Source organism: Muntiacus reevesi, chromosome 6, assembly GCF_963930625.1.
Source record: "Muntiacus reevesi chromosome 6, mMunRee1.1, whole genome shotgun sequence".
NCBI lineage: Eukaryota > Metazoa > Chordata > Mammalia > Artiodactyla > Cervidae > Muntiacus > Muntiacus reevesi.
In genome coordinates, this window is record NC_089254.1 from 30,300,365 (window position 1) to 30,319,229 (window position 18,865).

General features: G+C 40.8%; 1 protein-coding gene across 3 annotated transcripts in view; it reads right to left on the bottom strand.

The window, feature by feature from the left end:
- Window positions 1–18,865, bottom strand: part of IGF2BP3 (insulin like growth factor 2 mRNA binding protein 3) — a 142,108-nt gene that overhangs the window by 33,162 nt on the left and 90,081 nt on the right. For all 3 annotated transcript variants that reach the window (XM_065938767.1, XM_065938766.1, XM_065938765.1), the window contains exons 4-5: window positions 4,813–4,864; window positions 4,656–4,719 (exon numbers count right to left, since the gene is read on the bottom strand). In XM_065938767.1, coding sequence (XP_065794839.1) covers window positions 4,656–4,719; window positions 4,813–4,864 — 116 coding nt within the window. The remainder of the gene's footprint in view (window positions 1–4,655; window positions 4,720–4,812; window positions 4,865–18,865) is intronic.

The window sequence follows — 18,865 nt, forward strand, 5'->3', positions numbered from 1 at the left end:
CAAAGAAATGGCTTATCTGAAAAGACCCTGATGCTAGGAAAGATTGATGGCAGGAGAAGAAGGGGACGACAGAGGATGAGATAGTTGGATAGCATCACCGACTCAATGGACATAAGTTTGAGTAAACTCTGGGAATTGGCGATGGACAGGGAGGCCTGGCATGCTGCAGTCCGCTGGGTCCCAAAGGGTTCGACACGACTAAGCGACTGGATTGAACTGAACTAGATAACAAACAGCCCTAAATACAAAAAAAAGAAAAGAAATAGGAACTCTAAAATAAAAAAAGAACTAAATATGTAGAAATTCTGAAGGGTTACTTCTTTGTCACCCATGACAAATCTTCCAATGAATTAGTGTCTTTGTTATCTGAGCATCCCCAGAAGATGGAAGGAATAGGTCATCCATGAGATCCAAGGCTGTCTTGCTTCCAAGAACAAGAAACGCTAAATACATATTCCTGATTTAAATACGTTTTCATTATTTTTACTCATTTATTATTCTAAGAAATTAGTAATTTGAGGCTTGTGGTTAAAACAAATATATGTATTTCCTAGTACTATTAGCACTGCTAACTTTTGATTTTTTTCTTATCCACAAGGTGGCAGGAATTTCCATGTTAAACTCTGTCTTAGAGACATAGCCTTACTGAGGAATCCTCTTAAAAGTGTCATTCATTATCAAAAAAAGAAAGAAAGAAATGTGTCATTCATAAAGCTTTACGTAAAAAGAGGCTTTTGAACTAAGGTCTCTAACTCCTGGGGGTTATAATAACTCCAGTTATTATCTGAAATGAAGTATCCTGTACAATAACAGGGCATTCTCAAAAGCAGTGAAAAATGTTGGGTAAATGTTTAATAGCTATTGACTTTCTACCTTCGCATCTGACAGATAGGATTATATTAAGGAACATTAACTTGAGCAGAGTCACAGCTAGAGAAGTGTCACAGGGAGTCCATTCCATGGAGCCAGACTCTGGAAATGAACCCTCTTAGTCTCCACACTGTACTCACACCTCCACAAGCGCAGCCCAGTTACAGAGAGGCCTGTGTTAACACAACGCTAAGGAAAAAGAAAAGAAGTCAACTGGGAATGTCAACTCAGCCCTTATCACCTAGAGAAGTAAGCTTTGGATGGCTGCCATGGGAAAGACAGGAAGAAATCATGCCAGCTTAGCTGAGGCAGCAGACAGTCTTGGTGGAGCTCAGAACAGGCTCGCTGGGTTCAGCAGACAAGTCCTGAATGGACCAGCCTTCCCCCGCGCAAGCCGCGTCTGGCTGCTCTGTCGGTGCCCAGAACCAAAGGGTTGAGCCAGAATTATTATTTACTGGGTGCCAGGCCATTTGATAAGACCACTGTCTATAAATATGGGCATATATGCACAAATATATTCGTTTTTGGTCAGCCCTCATTTTGTAGCTGAGAAAACTGAAGCTCAGAGAGGTTCAGGTTACAGTCAGAGCTGCCTGACTTCAGTCTATGCTTTCTCCACTTTATCAAATGCCTCTCAAATACAATTAATTCTGCTTTAAAAATGAAAGTGCACTTCCTATCTTTAAAAAAAAAACCTTACTAGAAAACTAATAGCTTTCATAACACTGTCCACAAAACTGATTTGTCCATTCTGTTAACTTCCTATGAATACTCACTTATTGTCTAATTCTCTTTGATCTTTGAAATTCTTGAGGTGGAGAAAACCCAGGATTCTTAAAAGGAAAATTCAACTTGGACAAGAATTAAATCAAGTAATCCCTCTCCAAATATTCTTCCCGCACCAGGGGGCACACCCTTGAGGACAGAAACTTTGCCTTTATTCATCGGCAACCTTTGGTCAGTAGTTGACACTCAATAAATGTCAATGAACTGACCAGCAGAATAAAGGACATGATGACTTTCCCTCCTTGAAATGCCCAACTGATTTGTTTAGATGCTATAGTTACCTAAACCACAAATCCTAATAGTCTTTTCTTCCCTCCATGTGATCCACAGGATCCTGACGATCTCTAACAATCATCACAAAGTACTTTTAGAATTACAGTGTCTCCACATTTGCTAGGCAAGTCTTCTGCCCTGACAAGCCGTCTACCCTGTGCCTGTACTCCTCATGCTTCGGAATTTTTTAAGGGGGTAGGGTTGCTAAATGTCAACCTGTCCCCATTCAAGCTCACTTTAAATCTCTTCAAAGCTATGGAAAGCTATGTAGGTATCCTCCAATAGACATTCTCCCACATGGCTAAATAACTAGTTACCCTAAGCATTTCCCTCTTTACCAAGCTAGCCTCACGTAATAAATCATCAAGTGAGGCAATTGGGACTGGCCTCTGACAATCCTCAAATATCCTTGGGTTTATCATGTCATCCCTTATTTTCCAGCTCTACCAGAGAGCTGGCTCTGTCAAGTATTTAGTAGAGCTCTTTGTAAAAACTGAATCATATACATGAATGGAGCACCTGTGTTTCTCACTGCACACTTTTACCCTTACTCTACTTCAGGTATAAAGTGTGAAATTTTCCAGTTGTTCCTCTCATATCATGATTAAAGAATAAACTCTGTGAGACATCAGTTTATTTTACAACTCATACTACAATTCTATGTCTTCATATAAACTGTTGAGGCTTCCCAGGTGGCTCAGTGGTAAAGAATCTGCTTGCCAATGCAGGAGAGTCCAGAGACACAGGTTCAATCCCTGAGTTGGGAAGATCCCCTGGAGGAGGAAATAGCTACCCACTCCAGTATTCTTGCCTGAAAAATCCCATGGGCAGAGGAGCCTGGTGTGCTACGATCCATGGGGTCACAGTTTATGACTAAGCATATAAACTGTTAACATTTATGTTAAATAAATGAAAGGAACAAAGAGAAGGAAAATTTGAATATTTTAAATCTATTAAGAGTCTCTACAGACATGGAGATCAGACTTGTGGTTGCTAAGGGTAGGAGGAGGGATGGACCAGGAATTTGGGGTTGGTAGATGCAAACTGCTGCATTTAGAATGGGTAAACAAGGTTCTCCTGTTTGGCACAGGGAACTATATTCAGTCTTCTCAGATAAATCATAATGGAAAAGAATACTGAATAAAGAATGTATATATGTGTAAAAGTGAGTCACTCTGCTATAAAGCAGAGTTAGCACAACACTACCAATCAACTGTACTTCAATTTAAAAAAATTTTTAAATATACATTAAAGTCTCAAATTAAAGCATTAAAAGTGAATCTCGAGTCTGGCTTCGGAGAAAAATGTGAAATTAACGTGATTAGATACTACTTTTTACTCACTTGACAGGCCAGGTTTGATAAAGCCCTGTGTTAGGGAAAATTAAGGAGAAATGGACACTCTCATAGTGTTGGGGGGAAATTTAAACTCATTCAAGATCTAGAAAGGATAACTCATCAATATTCAACAAAAAAGGCACACCCTTCTTGACTTAGCAAATTTACTTCTAAGAATTTAACCTATGACTATGCTTACAAACTTGCAAAATGCCTGCAAAAGGGATTCACTACATCTTTGTTCACAACTGCAAGAGACCTAAAAATCTAATTTGAGACTAAGACATTCCACATCTATACAACCAAATTCTACGCAACTATAAGAGATATGTTGTATACGTATAAAACCCTCAAATGCTATGGTATCATCTGTGTAAAAAAGGAGGAAGAATACACAGATGTACTAGTCTTCCATATGGTTATCTCCAAGGAAGCAAAGTAAAGCAGTTGGGGAACAGCACTGGAAAGAAGATTTGCAGTACACACATCTAGACTTTAAAAATTCTGAGCTATGTGAATATTACCGACTTTTAAAAACAAGAGTTCCCCTTGTGTTATGCAGATTTCCACCTCTTTCCCCAGCCCCATCTTCCTTCTCGTAGTCCCTCCAAGGCCTTTGGTAGGCAGGCTGTACCCCCCACCCGTGCTGCTGGTTCTGCCCTTCCCCTCTGGGGCTCAGGGTCCGTCAGCATGGCCTTGCTCCCCCAGAGAGGACAGTCTGGCTCCGCCTGAACGTGAGCGCGACTGGGCACCCCATGTGCCATCCCTCCACGTTTCAGTTCTGAGCAGACCCGTCAAAAGCAGCATCTGCGGGAACCTCATTTCTTCTCTCCAGTGGTTAATCAGTTTGTTAGAGTATTCCCAAGCCTACAGAATTATCTTTTCCTAGGGGAAATTTTTTGATCTGTGAAATTTTGCCTGTCTGTTGGATAGGAATATTTTTTTCCCACCAAATTACATTAGTCCCATGCCTACACACTTCTAAATGACATTTGGTAATTATCAGAAAAATAAGTGAACAGGTAAATGTAACATTTAACACATGATCAACTTAACAGCTTTGGGTAAAACAGCAACAATGTGTGTATCATACCAATAATAAGGGGAAAAAAGATCTTTAATGTAATTTGGCAATGATACCTGTGTGCAGAACATTTTGCAAACAGGATATAATTCAGCATCATATTATAACTATTATTGGCATTAACATTATATTGAAAATGTAATAAAACTTTAACCGATGTAGATTCTTATCAGACATTCAAACTTAAAAAGATGTGCAAGGTCAAACTTCGCAAAATAAAGTTGTCTGCTACCCACTAGCCCAAAATAAAAGTACTATATTTAACCTTGTTATTACATAGAGATTAGAAGTTTCAAACTGCTTACTGTCTGGCTTGCTCCTTATTGGAATAGGTTACATTGACGACGGCAGTTTCCGAGTCAGTGTTCACTACAGGAAGAAAAAAAGAAGAGGGAAAAGAAGTTAGTTTTCTTCCTACTTTCTTCCTTTTACAAATTTGAAAGCAATTGAGAAGACATGTACCTTGCTCACAGCTCTCCACCACTCCATACTGGACTAGTAAACTATCCAGCACCTATCAGGAGGGGGAGACAAAATTACAAGTGTTCAGTTTCCTGTGTTATTAGCAAGGGCAGGACAAGGTTTTTAAGTAATTGTGATGGAAATGAGCCCCTAAAATTAACTGGGATTTGGGACTACAGAAGTGCGAGAAGGGCCCCAGAGAGAGCATCTGGTGGGTTTTCACTCCTGTCTCTCCAGAGGTCCTTGACTTCATGCTGATCTAACCAGGATGGACGGATGTGCGTTGACCATAAAGGAGGCTGAGCATTGAAAACTTGATGCTTTTGAATTCTGGTTGCTGGAGGAGACTCTTGAGAGTTCCTTGGACTGCAAGGAGATCCAACCAGTCAACCCTAATGGAAATCAACCCTGAATATTCACTGAAAGGACTGATGGTGAAGCTGAAGCTTCCGATATTTTGGCTACCTGATGTGAAGAGCCAAATCACTGGAAAAGACCTTGATGCTGGGAAAGATTGAAGGCAAAAGGCGAAGGGGATGACAGAGGATGAGATGGTTGGATAGTATCACTGAGTCAGTGCACATGAGTCTGAGCAAACTCCAGGAGATAGTGAAGGATAAGGAAGCCTAATGTGCTGAGGTTCACGGGGTTGCAAAGAGTTGGACACGACTTGACAACTGAACAACAAAAGGCACAGAAAGCCAGTGTTTAGAGCTACCGCCGCTTGTTCTGAGGCGGGAGGACAAAGACGTGTGTGTTTCTCATACACACACCAACACACAGTCATACTTTCTCCTTGCAGAGAAGGGCCCAAGTTAAGGTTTATTTTTTTAAGATTTTCCTTTTTAAAGAACTTCCTTCTACAGCTTAAAGGATGTATCAGAACAGACTACTCTCAAGGCAGGCCAGCAAAATGAAGAAAGATATCCTGCCTGGAGTCTTCAACTAAAGACTAATCTAAATGGTTTATCAATTCCTAAACAGTAAAAAATATAAAAAGAAGTGTATCTATACTAAGAGTCTTCTAAGCCTAGAATGGGTTGGAAAAAAGTACAACAGGAAACTGTCTTTCCTGTGGCTGCATTATTACACATGCATGATAATGTAACAAAAGGCTGTTAAAACAGTAACTAAATTTTATCACACTATTAACTGCAGGCATACACCTCATCAGTATAAACCAAATTCAACTATCTTTTGCTCCTAAGAACGGTAACAAGTTTTTCTTAAAAAGTAAAACAAACTAAGCTTCTATTAGTTTATAGTAAAGCACTTACTCATAAATTTTATTGCAAAATTTGAAGGACAGCCCTTGAAAATGTTTTCTGGCCCCCCAGGACACAGTAAACCATCAAGAAACACACTGAATAAGTTTCAATGGCAATTTCCTACTAAACTTTAAGCAATTTCTTCTAAAGGAATGTTTATCTTACATGGTACATTTCAGGCTTTTGTCTGCTGTGCTGAATGCAGACTGAAATCTACAGCAAGGTTTGTCTGGAGATGAACTTTTAATTGTTTTTCCATTTTAAATAAGGTTAACCCCTATTTGTGAATGGAACTGTTAGTATTTTCATAGGTTAAGCTTTGACATGGTGAGTTTCCTGTGGGTGAGATCTAGAAGCACAATGATCTTTGTCTCAAATTACAGCTACTGTTTAAATCATAAAGCTTCATTTTTTTTTGTTATTTTTTGTTTTTAACTCAAAACACTTAACTGACTACCTAAAATTTCATTTGCCTGTCTTAGTCACTAGAAAGCAAGCTCAGTGTGAATAGAAATTTTTTTTGTTTGTTGTACTATCCCCAGTACCTAAAAAAGACATTCAAATAGTTCATAAATGAAGTGACTAGTTCTCAGGAGGAAACACTAGTATAACTTAATAGGAATAATATTCTGTATAACAGTGTTTACCTATTCTAGAGATAAGTCTGCTGTGCATGTAATGTAGGATGAGACATAATTTTTAATAAGGGCCAAAAAACAGGAAATCGTCCTTAATGCCATGAAATAGGTAATACACAACATGTAATTCCTTAAAAAAAAAACTTTAAACAGAAATCTACTCATCTTTTTTAAACTAAAAAAAAAATTTTAATACCAATAAATGGTTTTCTGTGTCACTTAACAGAATTCTTAAAAAATATTTAACTCATCCCAATTTAAATAATTAAAACAGCAGGAAAGACATCTGCCATTTAAAATTTAGCTTTTAAATGAAAGTCACTCTAATAGTAGAGCTTTAAGGCAACTTGGGTATCTTGAGGGGCAGGGGTACTGAGGCAGCTAGAAATGGTGGAAGAGGCGTGTAGAAAATAGGGGGTAAGTGCTAATTTAGTACGATAATTTAAATAAACATCATTAATTTTCCCTAAAGGCAATTTTTTCACTAAATACAGTAGTCATCACATAATTTAGCTTATACTACATTAACTTTTACTATTAAGAGAAATCACTACGAAAGTTAAATACTCATGACTTATAAATAATGCTGACTAAACCTGCAACAATGCTCATGAAACTAATGTCTCCAAAAGGCCCACTGGCAAAGTGATATATCTTATATATACATTGATATATGCACACACACAGATATGTATTTATATGTGAATATACATACACAGACATAAATAAATAATAAGTAAATTCTTAACTAAAATTGAGGAAATGTCCAAGTTATTCACTGCATATATTATATAAAGTTTAATATGTTCAAAACAAAATTGGTTATAAGAGTTACTCATCCTATTCCTAAGTAATGATAAATGCTATTGGTTGTCAACCATCCCATGTGTAAAATCTCTAGGAATTAGAAACTATAGCCCTTATATGTTAAATCATATGTAAAAAAATTTTTATTGTATGTAAACCTGACTCTAAAACCAGAAGAAAACAAACAAACAAACTATAACTCTAAAAAAGTCAAGCATCAATCTTGGTACATCAGTTCAGTTCAATAGCGTCTGACTCTTTGCAACCCCATGAATCGCAACACGCCAGGCCTCCCTGTCCATCACCAACTCCAGGAGTCTACTCAAACTCATGTCCATTGAGTTGGTGATGCCATCCAGCCATCTCATCCTCTGTTGTCCCCTTCTCCTGGCCCCAATCCCTCCCAGCATCAGGGTCTTTTCTAATGAGTCAACTCTTCGCATGAGGTGGCCAAAGTACTGGAGTTTCAGCTTCAGCATCAGTCCTTCCAATGAACACCCAGGACTGATCTCCCTTAGGATGGACTGGTTGGATCTCCTTGGCAGTCCAAGGGACTCTCAAGAGTCTTCTCCAACACCACAGTTCAAAAGCATGAATTCTTTGGCGCTCAGCTTTCTTCATAGTCCAACTCTCACATCCACACATGACCGCTGGAAAAACCATAGCCTTGACTAGATGGACCTTTGTTGACAAAGTAATGTCTCTGCTTTTTAATATGCTATCTAGGTTGGTCACAACTTTTCTTCCAAGGAGTAAGCGTCTTTTAATTTCATGGCTGCAATCACCATCTGCAGTGATTTTGGAGCCCCCCAAAATAAAGTCTGACACTGTTTCCACTGTCTCCCCATCTATTTCCCATGAAGTGATGGGACTGGATGCCATGATCTTAGTTTCTTGGTACATAGTTGAGAACAATTTAACAACACAACCTTGGCGGTTTTGACCTAGACATAAATGGATGCCAACTCAAAGTTTTATGGGAGTAATCACAACTGAGAGATGGGAGAAGTCTGTCTACTGTCGGTAACCTCGTCAGATTCACAAATCCCAGAAGGGTTTCCAACCCCTGACTGACTTGAGCAAGGCCATGGTAACCAGTTCTAAATCTGCTAGGTAGGCACCTGGACGTGCTTCAGGACTACTCCACTGCATCACGACACCGCAACCCACGGAACTCTCACAGAGCAACCACCACTTGGACCTGGAGAATTCTAACGTTTTCACTCATCCTGCGTTCATTAGGAGGAAAGACAAAGGCTCCTAGCATCTGTCACAGAAACCACCCGCCCCTAGGTTCTTGTCTCCTCTCTGCTCCTAGAACATCTTGTATTTTCCACCTCTCCCATCTAGCTCAGCCACTAAATGTTTTCTTTTAAATAGCCTTGTGTAGAAGTTAAAAGCAAAAACACCTGCACTGCTCATTTCCAACATTTTCTTTAATCTCTTAACAAACCCCATTCTTATTTCTAAATACATTTATTTTGCTCAAACCCAAAAGGAACTATTTCTCTATGATTGGAGAGTTCAAATTCCAGTTGGAGGAGAAAGAAGGTATCGAAGCAAATTAAAGCCTCATTGGAAATGTCTTGGTCGAATTCCTCCTTTTTATACATTTAGGACTTGAAAATCCCAAATGTTCAACATTATTTTAAAATATTCATCCAAATGTAGAAAACAGCAAGGAAAGAATAACAGGATAACTGCAAAGATCATTGCTTGCCATCAGAGAGCAGTAAGAATTAAACTTATAACAGACTGAAGTGGAAGCAATGTAAGTGTGCGTCAACTGATGAATGGATAAACAGACTGTGGAACAGCCACTCAATGAAATTTCATTCGGCCATAAAAAAGGAATGAAGAACTGACATATCTCTACAAACTGAATGAACCTTGGAAAACTTTGGCTTCTTTCACTTAACATAAGTTTTCCAAGGCTCATCCATGCTGTAGACATATGTTGTAGAGATACGTCATGAAAGACCACATACTGCATATGAAATATCCATTGCAGAGAACTCTATGGAGACAAAAAGTCAAAGAGTGGTTGCCTAGGGCAGGTGCGAGCGGGAGGGTGGAGGACAACAGCGAAACGTTTCTTTCTGAGGGGATGGGAATGTTCTCAAATGGACAGCGGTGACAGCTGCACATACCTGTTAACATTAAAACTGCTGAACTGAACACTTTCAATGGGTGAATTATATAGTATGTGAATTCTATCTCAATAAAGTTGTTAAAAATAACTAAGGTCAATATTACTAATAGCCTTTTTTTTTTAAAACCGTGAAATATTATTGAAGCACAACGAACTGCACAAAATTTGATCAGTTTTGCCTTTGTGTATACATTCACGAAACCATCATAATTAATAGTTTCTTCTTGCCCCTCTTCAATCTAGAACACCAAAATAAAGAACTGAAAATCTTCCTTTGAACTTTACACATCAGATTTCCTCTGCCACAGAAGTCCTCCTCCCACCCTCCATAAAACCATTTCAGCTGACCCCTCATGGTTGCTGTTGTTTAGTTGATAAGTTGCGTCCGACTCTTTTGTGACCTCATCATGGACTGTAGCTTGCCAGGCTCCTCTGTCCATGGAACTTTCCAGGCAAGAATACTGGTGTAGGTTAACATTTTCTTCTCCAGGGGATCCTCCTGACCCAGGGGTCGAACCCATGTCTCTTGTGCCTCCTGCATTGGCAGGCGGATTCTTTACCACTGGGCCAACAGGGAAGCCCGACCCCTATGGGCGTGGTGTAATCCATGATCTGCAGATAAATCTACTGTTGATGACTTATTCTTTATACCCACTGCTCAGGTCCCATCAATTCTGAGTCATCTGAAGCAAGGGTCTGATTGAATCCTTTCTTCCAGCCCAGTAACTGCCCTCCTGCTAGAAGTTACTTCTCTTTGGTGTCTTCAAAATGCCAAGCTTCTACCTGTGCAGGAGGTAATCAATGATCTGGTACTGCCCACATCTCCCATCATCTTCAATATACTTCCCTCACACACTTGCTGCAGCCATACCCTCAAGACTGTGAAAAACATCCCCATTTCCATAGCACCTGAGCTGACCTAATGCTGGGAAAAAAAGCAATGCCATTTCATGATCTCTTCACTGATCTTTATTCTCCAACCAGATTAGTGATTATTAACCATAGTGATGTGATTATTTGTCAGGAGTGTCACAACCTCTTCCTAAATGTTACACTGGCTCTTGTGCTCCCGATAATGGATAACACACACACGGCCCTAGATTCCAAGTCCTCCTTACTGAATGTGTGTGTTTCTGAAGATGATAGGATAGTGTTGGGGATACAGTCCAGGCACCCTCTTCAGTGGGAGCAAAGGAAACGAATTCCAGATTCACTAAAAAGTCCACAGTGATATAAAGAAGTATTTATCATGAATAGATATAAAAAGGGCTTCCCAGGTGGCACTAGTGGTAAAGAACCCGTCTGCCAAAGCAAGAGACAAAGAGAAGCAGGTTTGATCCCTGGGCTGGGAAGATCCCCTGGAGGAGGGCATGGCAACCCACTCCAGTGTCCTTGCCTGAAGAATCCCCATGGACAGAGGAGCCTGGCGGGCTACAGACCATAGGGTTGCAAAGAGTCGGATACAAATGAAGTGACTTTGCATGTGCACACACACATATTTAAAAAAAAAAGTACACGTGGAAAGTCACGAGCATTGTAAAATAAAAGCCAGTAAAATTAAAACTAAAAGCAGGATATTCAATACTCTTGCCCCAGCACACTTTTTGTTTACATTCAGACACACACACACACACACACACACACACACAAGAACCTCCCGAACCAAAATCAAACTCAATCTTTGAGGAGGGGTTACAAGAATGATGTCATTCTGCCTATTCTTCATTCCCACAGGAGCAGAAGAAAAGCCATCAGACATGAAAGGAACTTCCTACAAATACAGCTCAACAAACTTTACGGGAACAGGAACCAGTTGTTGCCAGCTACGGGTAAATCATCCCAGGAACTTTGTTCTCTTACATCTGTCTACAGACAACCAGCTACATTAATTAAAAAAACAAAGAAAAATTCTATACTGCACGTACCAATTACATTTCTAATAAGTAATGGTACAAATTTCAAATACAAGATAATTTTTAAAAATATCTACCTTAATATATATTTCTCTTAAATGTTACCATTATAACTACTTGGATAACATTCAAACCATTCCTGTGAAATGGACTTTCAACTCAAAGGGATCAACATACACAGACAGAGCAGATCACTGCCAACCTCACAAGCCATGCAGCACATCATCTTCATCACTGATAAAACCTAGAAGGAGCAAATTCCCTGGCAGTTCAGTGGTTAGGACTCCACACTCTCACTGCCAAGGGCCAGGGCTCAATCCCTGGTCCAGGAATCAAGATCCCACGGTGCAGTCAAACACAAAACCAACAAAAAGCACAGCTGGAGGTTTCAGAAAGGGGAAACAATGGAAACAGTGCCAGACTTTATTTTCTTGGGCTCCAAAACTGCTGTGGATGGTGACTGCAACCATGAAATGAAAAGACGTTGCTATTTGGAAGAAAAACTATGACAAACCTAGACAGCGTATTAGAAAGCAGAGCCATGATTTTGCCAACAAAGTCTGCATAGTCAGAGCTATGGTTTTTCCAGTCGTCATGTATGGATGTGAGAGATCGACAATAAAAAAGGTCAAGTACCAAAGAACTGACGCCCTTGAACTGTGATGCTGGACTCTTGAGAGTCCCTTGGACAGCAAGGGGATTAAAGCAGTCAATCCTGAAGGAAATCAACCCTAAATACTTGCTGGAAGGACTGATGCTTAAGCTGAAGTTCCAATACTTTGGCCATCTGATGCAAAGAGCCGACTCACTGGAGAAGACCCTGATGCTGGGAAAGATTGAGGGCAGGAGCAGAGGGCAACAGAGGATGAGATGGTTCTATGGCATCATCAACTCAATGATGGACTGACTCAATGAACAAGAGTTTGAGCAAACTCTGGGAGACAGTGAAGGATAGGGAAGCCTGGCGTGCTGCAGTCCATGGGGTCACAAACAGGTGGACACGACTGAGTGACTAAACTGAACAAACATCCAGAGGCGGCCTCCAGTGTAGCACACAGATCTCCCAGTCCTCACAACTTTCTAGCCATCCTCAACTGTCACAAGACATACTGTCTTACACAGGGAGGCGACTATAATTTAGGATTCCATAAAATCATGGGATTAGAGCAATTGAGAGAAAGAACAGTCCAAGTTACGCTCCACTCACACAGATCTCAAAGTCACAGAGAAAGAAGATCACCTTCTTCAGGCGATGCTTGAAACCTGACACCTGGGTCCAAGCCCAACAGTGAGTCCCTTTCTCCTCTGTTACTACATTTCACAGTAAGTTGGCAACACCATCTGCAGTCACGTATGCCAGCAGCCGTGCATTCAACCTGGGTAACTGCACCTGCGTTTCCCTCAAGCTCATCAACAGAAGTCCACCTACACGCTACCTCCTATCTCTTGCCTTGGGCCTGCCAGCTGCTTTCTTCTCTGCCACCACATTGCCTCCAGCATCTCTCTCTGGACGACTGCAACATGCTCCCAAGTTGTCTCCCATATTCACTTTTGTTTTCAGTTGTTCTCATAATAAATCTTCATCATCCAAAGTCTATATGTAGCTATTAAGCACTGGGAATGTGGCTAATCCATGTCCGAGATGAGCTTAAGTATAAAACAAACAGCAGACTTTGAACAGTTAGTACAAAAAATATAAAATCTCAATTTTAAAAATACTGATTACATGTTAAAACTGTACCATACTGGCTTAAATAAAATATCGAAAATATTTTTCATTTCTCTTTTGCTTTTTAACATGGCTACTAGAAAATTTTAAACTATATAAGTGGCCTGAACTAGCTTTCTATTGGACATCATTGGCCTAGACTAATTTTTAAAAGCTGAGTTAATTAACTCATTGTACTTGGGACACAATCCAAAGTCCCTAATAAGGACTTCCCTGGTGCTTCAGAATTCCCATGCTTCCAACCCAAGGGCTGCATTCGATCCCTTCCTGGAGAACTAAGATCCCACATGCCCGTGGAGTGGCCAAAAAGACAGACAGACAGACAACAAGAACAAAAACCACAAAGTCCCTACTGAGAGCCCTAAAGACTCCAGGTGAGGGGCCCATCATCTACGGCATTCTCGCTCCAACTACACTGGCCCTTTTTTGGTAATAAATTATGAGTAATAACATTTCAGTGCTTTCTGGTGGCAGCACTGTCCCAAATGTTTCATCTATTTCAACTCAGTTAATCCACACAAACCCCATGACGTAACATCCCATTTTACAGATGGGTAAATTAGACATGGAGAAGTTATACAGTATTTGAAGCTGGACAGACAGTGAAGTGATGGAGAAATGATTTAAACCCCAGCTGTCAGATTTCAGAGCTCACACTCTTGAGCACTTGGTCAAATAAACTGCCTCATTTCCCTGTACAATTAGAAGAAATATAATGGTTCAGACTGAAAGCAATCTAAGCCTTACTTTGCAGCAAGATCAAAATCATCTTTCAGAAGGCAAAGAACTACATCCATTCTTTGGGCCCATAAACCTCCCCACCCCGTTCAAGTGCTCAGTTTATTATGTACCTCAATCAGATGGAGATATGAACCAGCATGAACTTGTTCTATAGTTTACTAACAGAAACACTGGCGACACACACCCACACACACACTCTCTAAATGATGCAAAGCTAGGGTTCTTATTGACTAGGTCATCACTTTCAAACCAATTTTTCCCCCAAGTGCTAAAAGAAACCACGGTCAACTTTGGCGGGTCTTTCCAGGTGTTTTTAGAAGTATGTGTGTCACATGAAAAGATGCTCAAAACCATTAGTCATTAAGGAAATGCAAATCAAAATCAGTGAGACAACACTTCATACCTACTAGAATGGCTATAATAAAAAAATAAAAAATGAAAATAACATGTCTTGGCAACATGTAGAAAAATTAGAACTTTCACACATGCTGGGAGGAATGTAGAATAGTGCAGCCTCTACAGCAAACACTATGGCAGTTCCTCAAAATCTAATAAAAGAATAGAATTACCATATGATCCAACAGCTGCACTCCTGGATACCTACCCAGAAGAATGGAAAGCAGGGAGTCAGAGATATCTGTACACCCATGTTCACAGCAGCATGATTCACAATCATCAAAGGGTAGAAGCAACCCAAGTGGATACATACAATATGGCCGGATCACCACGCCAAACAACAACAGGAAACAGAGAAGACATGGGCTCAGAAGCCTGATGAAGCTGCCGATATAATTCTGCGTATAGGCACTAACTGATGAAGGAACTTATCTACCTTTTCCAACCCAAGGCAAAAAGAGGACGCTATAATAAAAAGTTACCCATATTTTCTCTTTCCCTCAATATCTGCCTTCTTTCTCATTAAGGTAAATATCAGAAGTTCAATTTCCCAGTAATTTCTTTAATCTTCTAAGTACTTGCTTGCAAGAACTGCTTCTAGGCCCTAGGAAGGACCTTGGCAATAGATTATACAGTTAATTGTTCTTAAAGCTGCAAAACGAACACATACTGTGATTAAAATAAACACAACAAACCCCTATTTCTACTCTGAACTGACCTGTCATACACCCGCTAGTGAGTGGGGCTGGAGTGAGAATAAGCATTTGGGGGATCCAGTTAGAGGGAGCTGGTTGGACAAACACCAAGTTAGAGATTAGCAGGATAGCTTAGATTCACCTTCATACAGCCTATAGTTAAACTGGCAGCGGATTGGCCCCAGGGCAGCCACTGGCAGCAGAGAGACCAAGGAGCCCTCCATTCCTGGGCATCCTCCAACACTGGCTCCAGCCTCCCCTGGACCCCCTTCCCAGGCACTCCGGCAGGGCCTCTGCCTCTACCCAGGGCCGCCCGCTGATCAACACTGGACAGCCACTGAAGGTTTCACACGATCAACGAGGACCAGCAGGGGAACAACCAGGGCTGAAAGGCATGTCCCTGCTAGTTAGGGCCTGACAAAACATGGTCCACTGGAGAAGGGAATGGTAAACCACTTCAGAATTCTTGCCTTGAGAAACCCATGAACAGTATGAAAACACAGAAAGATAGGACACTGAAAGATGAGCCCCCCAGGTTGGTAGGTGTCCAATATCCTACTGGAGAAGAGCAGAGAAGTAACTACAAACATAGTGAAGAGGCTGAGCCAAAGCAGAAACAACATCCAGTTGTGGTTGTATTTGGTGGTGAAAGTGAAGTCCAATGCTGTAAAGAGCAATACTGCACAGGTACCTGGAATGTGAGGTCCATGAACCAAGATAAACTGGATGTGGTCAAACAGGACATGGCAAGAGTGAACATCGACGTTTTAGGAAATCAGTGAACTAAAATGACCAGCTGTGGGCGAATTTAATTCAGATGACCACTGTATCTACTACTGTGGGCAATAATGCCTAAGAAGGATGCAGTAGCCCTCAGAGTCAACAAAAGAGTCCAAAATGTAGTACTTGACTGAAGTCCCAAAAATGACAGGATGATCTCAGTTATTTTCCAAGGAAAATCATTCAACATCACAGTAATCCAAGTCTATGCCCCAGCCACTAATGCTGAAGAGGATGAAGTTGAATGATTCTGTGAAGACCTACAAAACCTTCTAGAACTAACACCGAAATAAGGTGTACCCTTTTCATCACTGGGGACTGAAATGCAAAACGAGGAAGTCAAGAGATACCTGGAGTAACAGGCAAGTTTGGCCTTAGAGTACAAAATGAAGCAGGGCAAAGGCTAACAGAGTTTTGCCAAGAGAACACACTGGTCATAGCAAACATGCTCTTCCAACAACACAAGAGACGACTCTACACATGGACATCACGAGATGGTCAATACTGAAATCAGATTGATTATTTGCAGCAAAAGATGGAGAAGCTCTAAACAGTCAACAAAAACAAGACGAAGAGCTGACTGTGGCTCAGATCATCAGCTCCTTATTGCAAAATTCAAGGCTCAAATTGAAGAAAGTAGGGAACCTACAAGGCCATTCAGCTATGACCTAAATCAAATCCCTTATAATTATACAGTGGAGGTGATGAAAAGATTCAAGGGACTAAAGCTTAAAGACAGAGTGCCTGAAGAAGTATAGATGGAGGTTCGTAACACTAAACAGGAGATGGTGACCAAAACCATCCCCAAGAAAAAGAAAAGGAAGAAGGCAAAGTGGTTGTCTGAGGAGGCATTACAAATAGACGAGAAAAGAAGAGAAGGGAAAGACAAAGGAGAAAGGGAAAGATATACCCAACTGAAGGCAGAGTTCCATAGAATAGCAAGGAGAGATAAGAAAGCTTTCTTAAGTGAACAATGCAAAGAAACAGAGGAGAACATTATGAGAAAGACTAGAGATCTCTAAGAAAACTGGGAAAAAAAGGGGGGGGGGCAGGGGGAGAAAACTGGAGACACCAAGGGAACATTTCATGCAAAGATAGACACAAAAAGGACAGAAACAATATGGACCTAATAGAAATGGAAGAGATTAAGAAGAGGTGGCAAGAAAACACAGAAGAACTATACAAAAAATCTCTTAATGATCCAGATAACCACGATGGTGTGGTCACTTATCCAGAGCCAGACATCCTGGAGTGCAAAGTCAAGTGGGCCTTACGAAGCATCACTACCAACAAAGCTAGTGGAGGTGATGGAATTCCAGTTCAGCTATTTCAAATCCTAAAAGATGATGCTGTGAAAAGTCACACTCAATATGCCAGCAAATCTGGCAAACTCAGCAGTGGCCACAGGACTGGAAAAGGTCATTTTTCATTCCAATCCCAAAGAAAGGCAGTGCCAAAGAATGTTCAAACTACTGCACAACTGCACTCATCTCACAAGCTAGCAAAATAATGCTCAAAATCCTTCAACCTAGGCTTCAGCAGTATGTGAACGGAGAGAACTTCCAAATGTACATGCTGGATTTAGAAAAGGTAGAGGAACCAGAGATCAAATTGCCAACATCCACTGGGTCATAGAAAAAGCAAGGAAATGTCAAAAAAAACACCTACTTCTGCTTCACTGACTGTGCTAGAGCCTCTGACTGTGTCGATGAAAACAAACTGTGGAATATTCTTGAAAAGATGGGAATACCAGACCACCTTACCTGCTTCCTGAGAAACCTGTATGCTGGACAAGAAGCAACAGTTAGAACCGAACTTGGAACAATGGACTGGTTCCAAATTGGGAAAGGAGTACTGTCATCCTGCTTTTTTAACTAATATGCAGAGTACACATGAAATGCTGGGCTGTTTGACTCACAAGGTGGAATCAAGACTGCCAGGAGAAATATCAACAACCTCAAATATGCAGATGATACCACTTTAATGGCAGGAAATGAAGAGGAACTAAAGAGTCTCTTGATGAAGGTAAAAGGAGAGTGAAAAAGCTGGCTTAACTTAGCATTCAAAAGAAAAGATCATGGCATCTGGTCCCATCACTTCATGGCAAATAGATGGGGAAAAAATGGGAAGTGTCAGATTTCACTGAGGATGGTGACTACAGCCACAAAATTAAGACACTTGCTTCTTGGGAGAAAAGCTATGACAAACCTAGACAGCGTATTAAGAAGCAGAGACATCACTTTGCTGACAAATGTCTGTATAGTCAAAGCTATGGTTTTTCCAGTAGACATGTATGAATGTGGGATTTGGGCCATAAAAGGCTGAGCACTGAAGAATTGATGCTTTCGAACTGCAGTGCTGGATAAGACTCTAAATTTAGAGTCTCATCCAAGACCAAGGAGATCAAACCAATCAATCCTAAAGGAGGTCAACCTTGAATATTCATTGGAAGGACTGGTGCTGAAGCTCCAATACTCTGGCCACTTGAGTAGAGGAACCAACTCATTGAAGAAGAGCCTGACGCTGGGAACGACTGAGGGAAAGAGAAGGGGGCAACAGAGGACGAGCTGGATGGATGGCCATCACTGACTCAATAGACGTAAGTCTGAGCAAACTCAGGAAGACGGTGAAAGACAGGGAAGCCAGGCATGCTGTAGTTCATGGGGTTGCAAAGAGTTGGACAGGACTTAGCAACTGAGCAATAATAATTAAAATTGCTAGCTTCCAGAAAAACCCCTACCACCCTATGCTGCCCCATCAGACATCTGACACAAAGTGTGCAGGGCTATAGGTTGCAGATCATGACACAAATGCACCTACGGCCCCTTTCCTTAAGACCCATCTGGTAAGTGGAAGAGAAACCAGGTTTATGATATATGAAATGAGAATCTAGCCAGTAGAAAATTTTTCCAGGCATCAGAAATGTGAAACTAA